The sequence below is a fragment of the Maniola jurtina genome, chromosome 23 (genome assembly GCF_905333055.1).
Source record: "Maniola jurtina chromosome 23, ilManJurt1.1, whole genome shotgun sequence".
NCBI lineage: Eukaryota > Metazoa > Arthropoda > Insecta > Lepidoptera > Nymphalidae > Maniola > Maniola jurtina.
Window position 1 is genome coordinate 1456921 of NC_060051.1, and position 11859 is coordinate 1468779.

The 11859-nt window shown below is 34.2% G+C and overlaps 3 protein-coding genes across 3 annotated transcripts; all 3 read left to right on the forward strand.

Moving 5' to 3' along the window:
* Positions 1–4964: 4964 nt before the first annotated feature.
* LOC123877434 (protein BIG GRAIN 1-like D) lies at positions 4965–7035 on the forward strand. The gene is made up of 2 exons (XM_045924230.1): positions 4965–6178; positions 6329–7035. Exons 1-2 carry the CDS (start codon positions 5096–5098, stop codon positions 6986–6988), a joined length of 1743 nt encoding a protein of 580 aa, XP_045780186.1. The 5' UTR covers positions 4965–5095; the 3' UTR covers positions 6989–7035.
* A 950-nt stretch (positions 7036–7985) lies between these two features.
* On the forward strand, positions 7986–10627 carry LOC123877446 (wiskott-Aldrich syndrome protein family member 1-like). Its single transcript, XM_045924248.1, has 4 exons — positions 7986–8228; positions 9027–9181; positions 9599–9754; positions 10491–10627. The coding sequence occupies exons 1-4, from the start codon at positions 8127–8129 to the stop codon at positions 10501–10503; spliced, it is 426 nt and encodes a 141-aa protein (XP_045780204.1). The 5' UTR covers positions 7986–8126; the 3' UTR covers positions 10504–10627.
* On the forward strand, positions 10501–11273 carry LOC123877444. Its single transcript, XM_045924246.1, has one exon. The coding sequence runs from the start codon at positions 10506–10508 to the stop codon at positions 11223–11225; it is 720 nt and encodes a 239-aa protein (XP_045780202.1). The 5' UTR covers positions 10501–10505; the 3' UTR covers positions 11226–11273.
* The last annotated feature ends 586 nt before the right edge of the window (positions 11274–11859 follow it).

Below are 11859 nucleotides of genomic sequence, written 5' to 3' on the forward strand. Positions count from 1 at the left end.
TAGGCTTTGTGGAGTTGTTTTGATGGGATTCAAAATCAAAATTAGTTATTCAATGTAGGAAGACAGTCTAATATCTCTTATGCTAAGTCCGTGACTCCTCCAATGGTTTGGAAAGAAGATTCTACTGAGTAGAGCTGGCAAGAAACTAGTAATATAAGCAGCAGCAATCATAAGAAGGAACAATAATATCAATGTAACAATTCATTCAAAACACTATTTTGTGGACAACTGAAAGCTCAGCCGATTCAAGTATTTTATTTGCACAAACACATGATGTTACAGATTCTTTATTGCTTTTTATAATATCCATACTAGGTAGGTATTATTATAACATAATTGGGAAGAGGAAGATGTGTCTGTCCGCCTGTTTGTTACCTTTTTTACGACTCATTCACTTAGCTGATTATCCCGAAAAATCAAACAGTTCCCGGGAGATTAGCAAAAACCTAGATCCCAAAAAGACGAAGGCATCATCTAGGCCTAGGGTTATAACTTATAATATACAAAGAAACGTGTTACAATTTATGAGTGCGTCAGATTATTCTATTTTAATTAATAAGTGTAATTATAGTATTAAATGAAACTATAACTAATTTTAAATGTATAATTTCTTTTCAGATATCACCGGGCGCCGTGCGAGCAATAGCTGTCGGCATGCCACAACGAACAAAAGTGATAAAGACACTAAAACTGTGAGAATTTCAGTTAAACGTTATCATTCCTTTAGATAATCTCAGTATATTATATAGATAAATTAATATGTACAATTTGTTTATTCTCTATAAAGTGTTTATTTTCGAGGTCAGTACCGCTTTTCTTTCGCTTTCTCAATTTTACGTTTATTAATAATTATGAAAGCAATTCATTTATACTCATTATTTTTAAATAAAAAGAAAGAATGAGAGAGCCAAAGTATTGATAATTCTTCGTTTAAATGTAAGCTGTAAATATTATTGTAACGATTAATGTTTCATTTATTGTCAGAATTAGTGTTTAAGATCCTTATTTCTTTTACCTCAAATAGTGAATATTTTTGTGTAAGAACTATTATTATTCATTTATTTATCTGTTTAAAGCTGTCTAAAGCACAAGGCAATATTTTGCGCCCCTTTATTACTGTTACTGTTCGTATAAGTTAATTTATTTTTTATATTGTTGTAATTATTATGTATTTATATGAAATGCATTCAAAAATGCTTGTGAACAAAGTTAATATATTATGCAAAGTACTTAAAGTTTCTTAATGTTTTTGAAATTACAATGAGATTATTTCCTGTTTTCTTTCCTTTTTTTTACTTTTTATAATTAGTTTTTAATTTGCTTAAATACAGTGTATTACTATCAGTAAACGTAAATATTGTGTAATCAGCACAGAAATGTGATGAGGTATGAATTATATGTTCAAATGTAAAATGTAGAAATTGTTTTTAGTTTGTAAAATTGAATATTTTTGAAATCTTATCGTTTCCGTCCATTTTGTTTTATTTTATTTTTGTAAATACATGGCTTAGTACTTAACAATTTTCTGTATCCGATAGAATATTTTGTTAAATATATATTTTAATAATATATGAGATTTTTTGCAATAACATACAGTTTAGAGGTATGCCAAAGACTTGTAGTGATGTCTTTACATGCGGTTTTTTTTTCTTCTAGATAATTTTTATGTGAAGCAATAATTGTATCGCCAAAGAAATTGTGGACTTTTTCTGATATTTTTCATTTATAAAGCCGTAGCTTTAATGCAAAATAAATTTTTGAATAATAATATTTGAATATTAAATATATTTACACTCTAAAAGTGTGCCTCATAATTAAAATTATGAAGATTTTTCACTTGTAGGTTTTTAAAATCTTACAAGTCTTAAAAAATCTATATTTGCATAGTTTCATAACTAAACACATATAAAAATGAATAACAATATAATTGGAAGCTTGACCAGAAATCCCAGTGTAAGTTTTGTGACAACAAAGTGACTTTTTTTTAATTTTTAATTTATTTTTTTATTTATACCTACACTTCAAGGAAACTCTTTAATAATTTTTATAATCACAAAAACTAAATGATATAATCCTGCCGGTTTCGCAATTTTTGATACCTACGTACCTACATATTTAAAAATTATAAAGAAAGTAATTTTTATCTGTAAAAAATTAATGGTAAAAAATCATCGAATCCCATCGTTTAGTTTTCAATTCACTGATACAATATTACTATGATTCTTGAGCTATAATCTCTTATATATTTTACACCTTCATTTAAATTAAAATTAATATTTGAGTGTTCGTTACCTATGCGTTCGCGCATTGTTCATTTAATTGCATTGAAACTTTATACAGTTGTTGTTGGCACTAATCCACTGTTGTACCATTATCGTATATATTTAGGTGACCTGCGAGTCGGCATTATAATAATGCATGTCGGATATTAGCTAGTGAAATAAAATTTTAATATTCGTAAGACCAGCGATGTCTGTAAATACAGTTCTATTTTATTTATTGCAAAGAAATGTATATTTTTCGCTTCATTTATTTTCATAATTTTGATTTAAATAAAGATTAATTGAAAAAAAAATGAAAAAGTCCACATTAAAATATTTCATGAAACCTATCAATGACATTATATTATTTTGTATGTTTCTTATTTATTATCAAAAGGTTTTCGCTCACTACAAAATATTATGTAACCTCATGTTATAAGTATGTATAAGTTGGGTCAAATTGTATGTAAAACTTAGTGCCTAATGTTCAAATATCAAGTCTAGGAAAATGTATGAGAAAATATTTTAATGAATAAATCAGATTTTTTGTTCACGGTAAATAATAATATGTCCATAATGGACTTAACTAAAAGTCCTAAGTCCAAACCGAATTTCAACCACGACGGCCAATCTCAGTTAGGACAAGCAATCTACGCAGGTGATAATGCATGTTATTATAGTGCACAATAATTGTGTGTGCAAATACAGATGCACTCTCTATTCCCTCACTCTGATATTCCGATGAAACAGTAACCCAATACGACCGAGATGTTATAAAAATATTGAATAGCATGAAATTTGAATAGTTGTTTTCCCTTGAAACAATTATCAAAATTTTCGCACTGTATACAATAAGTACACTAACATAACGCTAAATAAAAAATTAATGGAGAAGTAAATAATATTTTTCTTTAATTGAAAATGTTGTTATAATAAAACTTAAAGCTAGCCTTATCATTAGCCAAATCATGCCCGTTTAGAATGGTGCCAAAAATACCTACTGGCTGCATTTCCGCACTGGACAGCCAGGCTGATCCTTTGCGCTAAAAATGAGCCAGCTTTTCTGTCACAAGATAAGGCTATTAATCGCGGTGAAATGTCTCGTAAATTTTAAGCACCAAAATACTAAACTTATGTGCAGTAACGATGTAGTGGGTGAAGACCTTTTAGATTTATATTGTTTGCTTTTGACCCCGAAAGCATATCGATTTAAGTGATACCTACGTTTCACGTCATAATAATAAGTATACAATGTAATAGTTTCATTTTATTTGTACTAAGTATATTTGTAAGGCAAACGCACCAGTACGAAATAAAGGCATATGAGTTTTTAAAAACTGATTTTCATTTTTTATAATTTTCAACCCCCGACCCAAAAAGAGGGGTGTTACAAGTTTGACGTGTGTATCTGTGTATCTGTCTGTGACATCGTAGCTTCTAAACTAATTAACCGATTTTAATTTAGTTTTTTTTGTTTGCAAGGTGGCTTGATCGAGAGTGTTCTTAGCTATAATCCAAGAAAATCGTTTCAGCCGTTTGAAAGTTATCATCATCTCTTTTCTAGTTACTGTAACCTTCACTTGTCGGGGGTGTTATAAATTTTTAATTTACACTTGTTAGATAATATGAAATCATCATGATCAACCCATTGCAAGCCCACTACTGAGCACACGTCTTCTCCCAGAATGAGAAGGGTTTTTTTTTACTATAGTACCGCCCACAGAGTTACACATTTAAATTATACATGTTGTTCCTTACATTCTATGGCTCTTATGCAACTCCACTTACGGGCAGTCACAGCGTGCATTAACATAAACATAAGTCGTACAGTAAAATGTAAAATATAATATAATAGCTAACCTAAGGACTATGAAAAAATACCTAAGTTATAAATTTTAAAAGAATATAATAAGATGGAAATTAAGTTAAAGTAAAGTTAAGTTAAACTAAGCTAAATTATCTAAATCATCTAAAATACAATTTACTTACGGCTAGGGACTGACACTAATTATCGTTATCCTGTTGAGGAATCGAATGATATGAGCAACTTTCCTTTAAATGTAGCCAGTTGGGTTGGGTCATAGTCTGCCACGTTGGCCCAATGTGAATTGTTAGACTTGACACACCTTTGAGAATATTATAGAGAACTTTCAGGTATAAAGCTTTCCTAACGACGTTGTCCTTCACCGTTAAAGCAACAACTCCGAAAAGTTAGAGGTACCGAGATCGAACCCCTGACCTCGTGAATAGAAGGCAGACAGACATCTTAATCACAAGACTATTATCGCAATGTTTTATAAAATTACATTAGTGGTGAAAAAAAGGAGAAACAGCTAAAATCCTTGGTTGATACTCATGTCTATAAAAAAGCGATTGTGCAGTGCAGGTATGCATTCTCTATAACGTACCTATATCCCCACTAAGAAAGGATTAGAATATAATATAAATAATAATATGTATTTTTTATCCAACAAAACTTTTACCATTAGGTAGGTATCTACTTTTGAATCATCAAATCATTAACCACGGATTTGGAATGCCTTTTCTAATTAAAAGAACTAGCAAGAAATACCCAAAATATACCGGGATGAAATTGTTCTTTATCACTATGGTTCGTAAATAAACCTTTTGATAAAATTGCATAGAGTTTGGACAATGGAGAAGAAAAATTGGAAGTCTATATTCGTCAATCATTGTGACGTAAAATAGGACATCACATTTTGATTCAAAATTCATAGAAAATATAATAAAATATAATAATGTAAATAGAAAAAGAAAAATAGAGCCCTTCAAATGTTTATCAAAAAGAAACTCATAATGATGAACAAAATACTATGAATTCTAAAGCTTCCAACTCAAATGTTTATAACCCATCGCTTAGTTCAAATGTAACCGTAACAGATAAAGAAACGCAAACAAGTATAATTAGTGTTAACTTAATGTCTTCCGATCATACACAGGGAAAACCAACTCCTAAAGACACAAATACAACATGTAAAGATGATAATATAAAAGTTTTTGAGTTCTGTGAGCTAATTAGGGATCCTGAAGACGACACTGTAAGTATTGTCAAAGAAACTTTTACTGAAGAAGTTCTCACAAGCTCAGAAGGCTCATTATTTGGAAAACCCACACATAATAGATACAAATATAGCAGAGAAGTCATACAACCATTTTGTAAAGTTAATTCAACAGCTTGTCCAAAATACCCTATACATAGAGACATTCCATTTAAAAAATCATCATCAAACACTTCAAAAGATTCCAAAAAAGAGGATAACGGTTCCAGTAGTACTATGAGTTCTGATGGAAAGAAAACTACTTTTGAGAACCCCTCTACAACTCTGTCAAGTTCGAGCATCAAAGAGGATGGAAAGAAAAGACCATGCCCACCCAGTCTCCCAATAAACAACAAAAAGGAATGTCAGAAAGAAGCAACCGATTGCAAGTCTTATCCCAAATGCCCACAATATAAAGACGAAGCCAAATTAAAGGAGTATCTATCATCATGTCTAAGTACGACTGTGACAATGGCAAAGAAAGCAAGTGCAACCTGTTTAGAAAAATGTGAAAAAACCATTGGTATCAGACCACCGAAATGTGGTAAAGAAAACCCCACTTATTATGTATTGGAAAAACCTAAAAGTAAAGAAAGTGTCGTTGATAAAAGTAGTTATGAAGGCATACTTGAATCCGAAGTTGTGCAAAATTTCACATCTGGCGTTAAAGGTATTGTGGATACGGTTATCAATAAAACAAAAGAAACTGTTAACACATTTACAGGCGGCAGTTGCAATGCGTTAGAGTCAAATAAACCAAGAGATATAGAAAATAAAATCTTGAAGAAGGTAGCGAGCATATTACCTAACAAATTCAAAAGTCAAGAAGACAATGAAGAAAATAGCCAAAACAGTAGTTTAACTCAGATTAAAAGTTCTCTAACGGACACATTCGAAAGCCAAGACAGCGAAAGTAGTAAAAAATCAAGTTATAGCAAGATTACAAGTATATTATCGAACCCTTTTAAAAGTAAAGAAGACAGTGCGGAAGCCAACCAAAGCAGTAATTTAACAAAGATAAAAAGTTCCCTAAGCAACATATTTAAAAGCCAGGACAACGAAACTACTAAAAAATCAAGCTTAAGCCAGATAACAAATATGTTAACCAACCCCTTCAAAAGTCAAGAGGACAATGCAGAGGCAAACAAAAGTAGTTTAACAAAGATAACAAGTATTTTTACAAACATAAAAAGCAAAGACGATTCAGATAGCGAAAACAAGAGTTTAACAAGAATTAAAAGTGTAATAAGTAATACATTAACAAATACTCAAGATTACGCTACTAGCGTTAAAGATAGTATTAATATGAGCAAAATGGCAGAGTCAGCAACAGCAGCTTTCGAAAGAGTAACTTCAGCTGTATCAGCAACTATATCAACGGTGAAAGATGTAAAGGAAAGTCTTAGTATGACAAACATTATAAACTCGAGGTTAGACAAGAGTTCCCCCGAAGATGATCCGAATATAGTACGTAGAATACCGCCTGAAAATATAAGTCATGAACACGGCCATAGTCCTGAATCAGATAACAATAACCAGAGTATATTCACGATGTTGAAAAGTAAACTGTTCTCCATGTTCGCTGACGACACAGAAGATGATGACGATAGTGATGATGATGATGAAATTACCGCAGACACAATCTTCAAAAAGTATTGTGATCAGTGATGAGTCAATAGATCTAAATTGAAAGACAAAATAAATCTGTATGAAATAACATGTTTATTGATTTTATTAATTTAGGTAGGCAGTATAAGATAAGAAGATTTCCTCCTCGAAAAAAAGAGGTACTAATAAGATAACTTAGACTTTGGAGCCTCGATAGCTCCAACGGTTGAGGAGCGGACTGAATTCCGAAAGGTCTGCCGTTCAAACCCCACCCGTTGCACTATTGTCGTACCCACTCCTTGCACAAGCTTTAACCTTAATTGGAGGGGAAAGGGGAGTATTAGTCATGGTTAGCATGGCTAATATTCTTTAAAAAAACTAACAATTCGAGCAGAATGTCGCATCATCGTCAGTAAGGTGGATTCTACCACACTAGAGTACATTAGTATGATTCTACTATGTGTCGCATACCTGGCCTTGACTTTGTCTGTGTTGATGTTGGTTGGCGGGCGTGCTCTGCTTTTTTGGAATGTTTTTTTTTTGTTAAAACTGACTGGAAAGCACTCTGAGGAGGTGCCGTGCGTATGTCAGCGAGCGCCGGCACAGACGGGGTCCATACTTGTATTTTTTTTTTTTTGTATAGTTTAACTGACTTGTTGCAAGTAACTACAAACTTGACATTGGTTAATCTTTGTAAAGCCAGACGAGAGAGAAAAAAAATACCTGGCCTTTAATATTAAGTATGATTATATTTGTATTTTATAGTCAGGAATCAATGTCTCTAAAACTCATAAGAATTGGTCCAGAAACCTCGAAAAATCGATGATGTACCTACATTAACAAATAACAACGGGCCGAATTGAGAGATTGAGAATTTTTTGGAAGACGGTTGACAATTTGCATCGTTTGATCAGAGCATCGAATTTTTTAAGACTATTATTATATAGATAGGTGAGCATACAAGTAGAACCATAGAACTTTTTAAAAGCCATAAAACCTAAGTTATGTAAAAAAGTAAACTAAAATGTTCATGTTCAAAAAATGATAGCATTTATGACAGAAGTTTAGACAGTTAGGTTTTCTTTTCAATTTTCATCTCATGAAATAATTACATCATTTTCATCCAAAAATGACTTTTAGTAACAATCAGCCGCTTCAAAAACATGCCTATCATGTTTTCTAAATACGTGAGGAAAGAATGAAGACAAAGAAATGCACCGTCGAACCTCCGCCACCACCACCGCCACCAGACCCTTGCAAGGAACAGAAGATCCGGCAAAAGATCAAAGCTGGTATAAAGGTAGGTAATCCCACTGCTGGACATAGATCTCTTATCTCCCTGCTACTCGTGTGATGTCGTATATTCTCCTATAGTCTATTTTTTTAGGGTTCCGTACCTCAAAAGGAAAAACGGAACCCTTACAGATAGACAGTCAAAGTGATCATATCACTTTGTTGTCTGTCTGTCCGTCTGTCCGTCCGTCCGTCCGTCCGTCCGTCAGTCCATCCGTCCGTCCGTTCGTCCGTCGTGTCTGTCAAGAAAACCTATAGGGTAGGTACTTCCCCTTGACCTAGAATCACGAAATTTGGCAGGTATGAAGAATGAGGAAACTCTCAGTTTGATCCTGAATCGATGATATGTCAAACTAGCGGATACCCGCGACTTCGTTCGCGTGGATGTAGGTTTTTAAAATTCCCGTGGGAACTCTTTGATTTTCCGGGATAAAAAGTAGCCTATGTGCTAACCCAGGGTATAATCTATCTCCATTCTAAATTTCAGCCCAATCCGTCGAGTAGTTTTTGCGTGAAGGAGTAAAAAACATACACACTCACACTCACACACACACACACACACACATATACAAACTTTCTCCTTTATAATATTAGTATGATAGCAGGTATGACGTAAAATCAAAGATAAATAGGGCTACTTTATAGGGCTACCTGCGTCAAATGTTCAATACATTTCAATAAATTTGGCCTGCCAGTGACGTCGAAGCCTTGACGTTTTGTTAGAAGTTCCCTAACTGTCGTGAACAATGCCACAGCGCTCACCAAAACTGCGCCTGATCATAATAGAAAATTTTACTATTTCAAGATATGCCCGCCTGTTCAGCCTGCGAACGCTGAACCGCCCTCCCCACCGCCATCTTGCCACGCTCTGTGCATCGAGAAGATAAAGAACCTTCCAGTTAAGGTGACAAAGCAGCCTATAGTGTGCACCGTTAAAAGAGAAGAAACTGGGCACGCTAGGTGTGACGATTACCATACAAGCTTTTAAAAGTTTTTTATTCAGATACAAGTTAGCTCTTACCGTAGTCTCACGTGGTAGTAATTGATGATGCATTCTAAGATGGAAGCGGGCTAACCTGGAAGGGTTATGGCAGTTGTCATTAAACCCATGCTCCTTTGGTTTCTACACGGCATTAACCACGCGGTGCGGTGCGTGGCTTTGTCGCCTTGATAACTAGCCACGGCTGAAGCCTCCCATCAGACCAGAAATTTAGAAATGATAAAATTCCACACCCCTGCCGCGTATTGAACTCGGGAACTCCCACTAATAAGACCACTTAACACTGAACCAGGGAGGCCGTCAAAATTCATAGTTGTGACTTCAGATAAAGAAACTGTTCTGCAACACTGTTTAATATGCTTGGGTCCCCCCTACAGGTGTGACAAAATACGGGACCTCAAAGCAGCGCACCCCGACCTCCCCTGGCCGGGCTGCGAACCTCCACCCCCTCCCCCACCTCTCCCCGAACCCAACCTTTGCGAGCTGCAGAAGAAGAGAGCCAAATTAGAAGAGTGTAAGGAAAGAATGAAAAGGTATGATTTTCGCCTTGACTCGCCCTCACACACTCGCTCAGCCCAGCAACAAAACTATCACTACTATTCAAAATCCTTTATTGTGTCATTTGTTTTACCTTTTCAAAACAAAATACGAATGATCATCTATAATAATAGTTAGTGTAAGTCGCACTGCCGTTCGAATTAGATGTAAAATAAATAAAATCCTAACTAAGTACCTATACACTCGCAGCTCGCTTCTCGTTGCAGTTTCTAGTTTTTAGCTTAACTCGTTTCTCACTGATCGTCGGCAATCAGACAACTACCTAAGTTAGTCGTTGTCTCAAACGTTGGTCATCGTTAAAGGACGATCTTCATGGCGCTGCCATATAGTTTTAGGCAGTTTTTCACTAACTAACTCCAACAATAGTTATCAGGCGTAGGTATATATACCGCGTATTCTGACTTTTGAATTAAAACGAGACAGATTTATGTCAGCTATATAACGCTGTCTCGTTTTAACAATGTCTTAAATCTGAGCATAGTCAAGTACGCTCTATAGATACGGCTGGAAGACGCACAACAAGGCGTTTTCCTATTCATAATACATATTATCTATGCTTTTGTGCACCGCTGGATCCTTTATCCAAGTGAGCAAACTCGCAATTTAGTTTTCCCAATTAAGTAGGTATCGGAGAAACTATATTATAAAACATATAGGAAAATAGATCAAATTAAGTATACCTACCTATAATATTATGAATTTTACTTACAGGTATAAATTATGAACATGGATAGAATCAAGAAAAGTTTTAGTGCGAACCTCGATGCGTTAATAGAAAAGATCCGAACGGAAAGTAATAGGCAATCCGAAGATGAATTCATAAATACCAGAAGATTAACCATAGAGTCACCATATAAACCATTTGATATGGGACCCTCTCATGATATAGATAAACAAATAACAGATTTAGAAAGTTTAATTAAACGTTTGCAAGACGAAATCGTTGATATGACTACTGAGGCGAATAAACCTTTGGATAAAGAAAATTTGAGAGACTGGTTTACTAAAGCGCATTACAATTTTGATATCAATGAAGATAATAGAAACAATACAGACTCAAATAAAACAAATACAAGTAATACAAATAATGGCACAGATTCTAATGATGTAGATAAAAATTCGAATCAAACAAACAGTCAAGTTTTTCCTCTTATAATATCAAATATCAATCCATTATTAGCAGGTCAGTGTGTCACTGATGATTTTGTTAGTCGTATTATTTCTCCAAGCGTTTCAGAACTTACAGCTAACTTCACAGAAATAAGAAAGAATTTTTCACTGCTTTGGGATGAAGCTGAGGATGAAGTTTCTAAAAAGAGTGAGGATGTGAAAACTATTGATAGTGAAGGTACGTTTGCTGTATTAAAAGATGTAATTATTAGTGAACATATGGATAACGGAGGTACTGGAATGCCTTTATGTAATTCCGAGAAGGATTTGAATTGAAAAGAAAGAAATTTCTTGATAAAAATATTTGTAAAATTTAAATAAAAGATTTAAAACTAAGTTGCTGTTTGATTTTTATAGCGCTTTGTATACTTTCTTGTACGTCTCGAGTTTCGACCATCTTACGCGCAATAAATTCTTTATCTTTGAATTTAAACGAGTCCTTATTTTCGAAATTTGATGAGTTATGGAATGAATATACAAGGTTGCATTTTCAATTCATCCATTGTCACACACACGCACACGCACACGCACAGAAACACACACACTTCCTTTTTCTGTTTCTTGCACACAATTGCACAATCACACTAATATTATAAAGGCGAAAGTTTGTATGTGTGTGTGTGTGTGTGTGTGTGTGTATGTTTGTTACTCCTTCACGCAAAAACTACTAGACGGATTTGGCTGAAATTTGGAATGGAGATAGATAATATCCTGGATTAGCACATAGGTTACTTTTTATCCCGGAAAATCAAAGAGTTCCCACGGGATTTCAAAAACCTAAATCCACGCGAGCGAAGTCGCGGGCATCGGCTAGTATGTCTATAATATCATGGTGCACCTACTTCTCCGTGCGTCCGTCACCTGTGCGTTTGCGGATCGTTTGTCCAATTTGGTTGAAACTTTGAACAGT

Bases quoted from the DNA above. Each gene is read 5' to 3' on its own strand.
- LOC123877446 (XM_045924248.1), top strand. From the start codon at position 8,127: ATGAAGACAAAGAAATGCACCGTCGAACCTCCGCCACCACCACCGCCA. The intron at 8,229-9,026 runs GTAGGTAATCCC...TACTATTTCAAG, and splicing joins AGATCAAAGCTGGTATAAAG to ATATGCCCGCCTGTTCAGCC. The intron at 9,182-9,598 runs GTGTGACGATTA...TCCCCCCTACAG, and splicing joins GAAGAAACTGGGCACGCTAG to GTGTGACAAAATACGGGACC.
- LOC123877444 (XM_045924246.1), top strand. From the start codon at position 10,506: ATGGATAGAATCAAGAAAAGTTTTAGTGCGAACCTCGATGCGTTAATA.
- LOC123877434 (XM_045924230.1), top strand. From the start codon at position 5,096: ATGAATTCTAAAGCTTCCAACTCAAATGTTTATAACCCATCGCTTAGT. The intron at 6,179-6,328 runs TTAACTCAGATT...CAAAGCAGTAAT, and splicing joins AAAATAGCCAAAACAGTAGT to TTAACAAAGATAAAAAGTTC.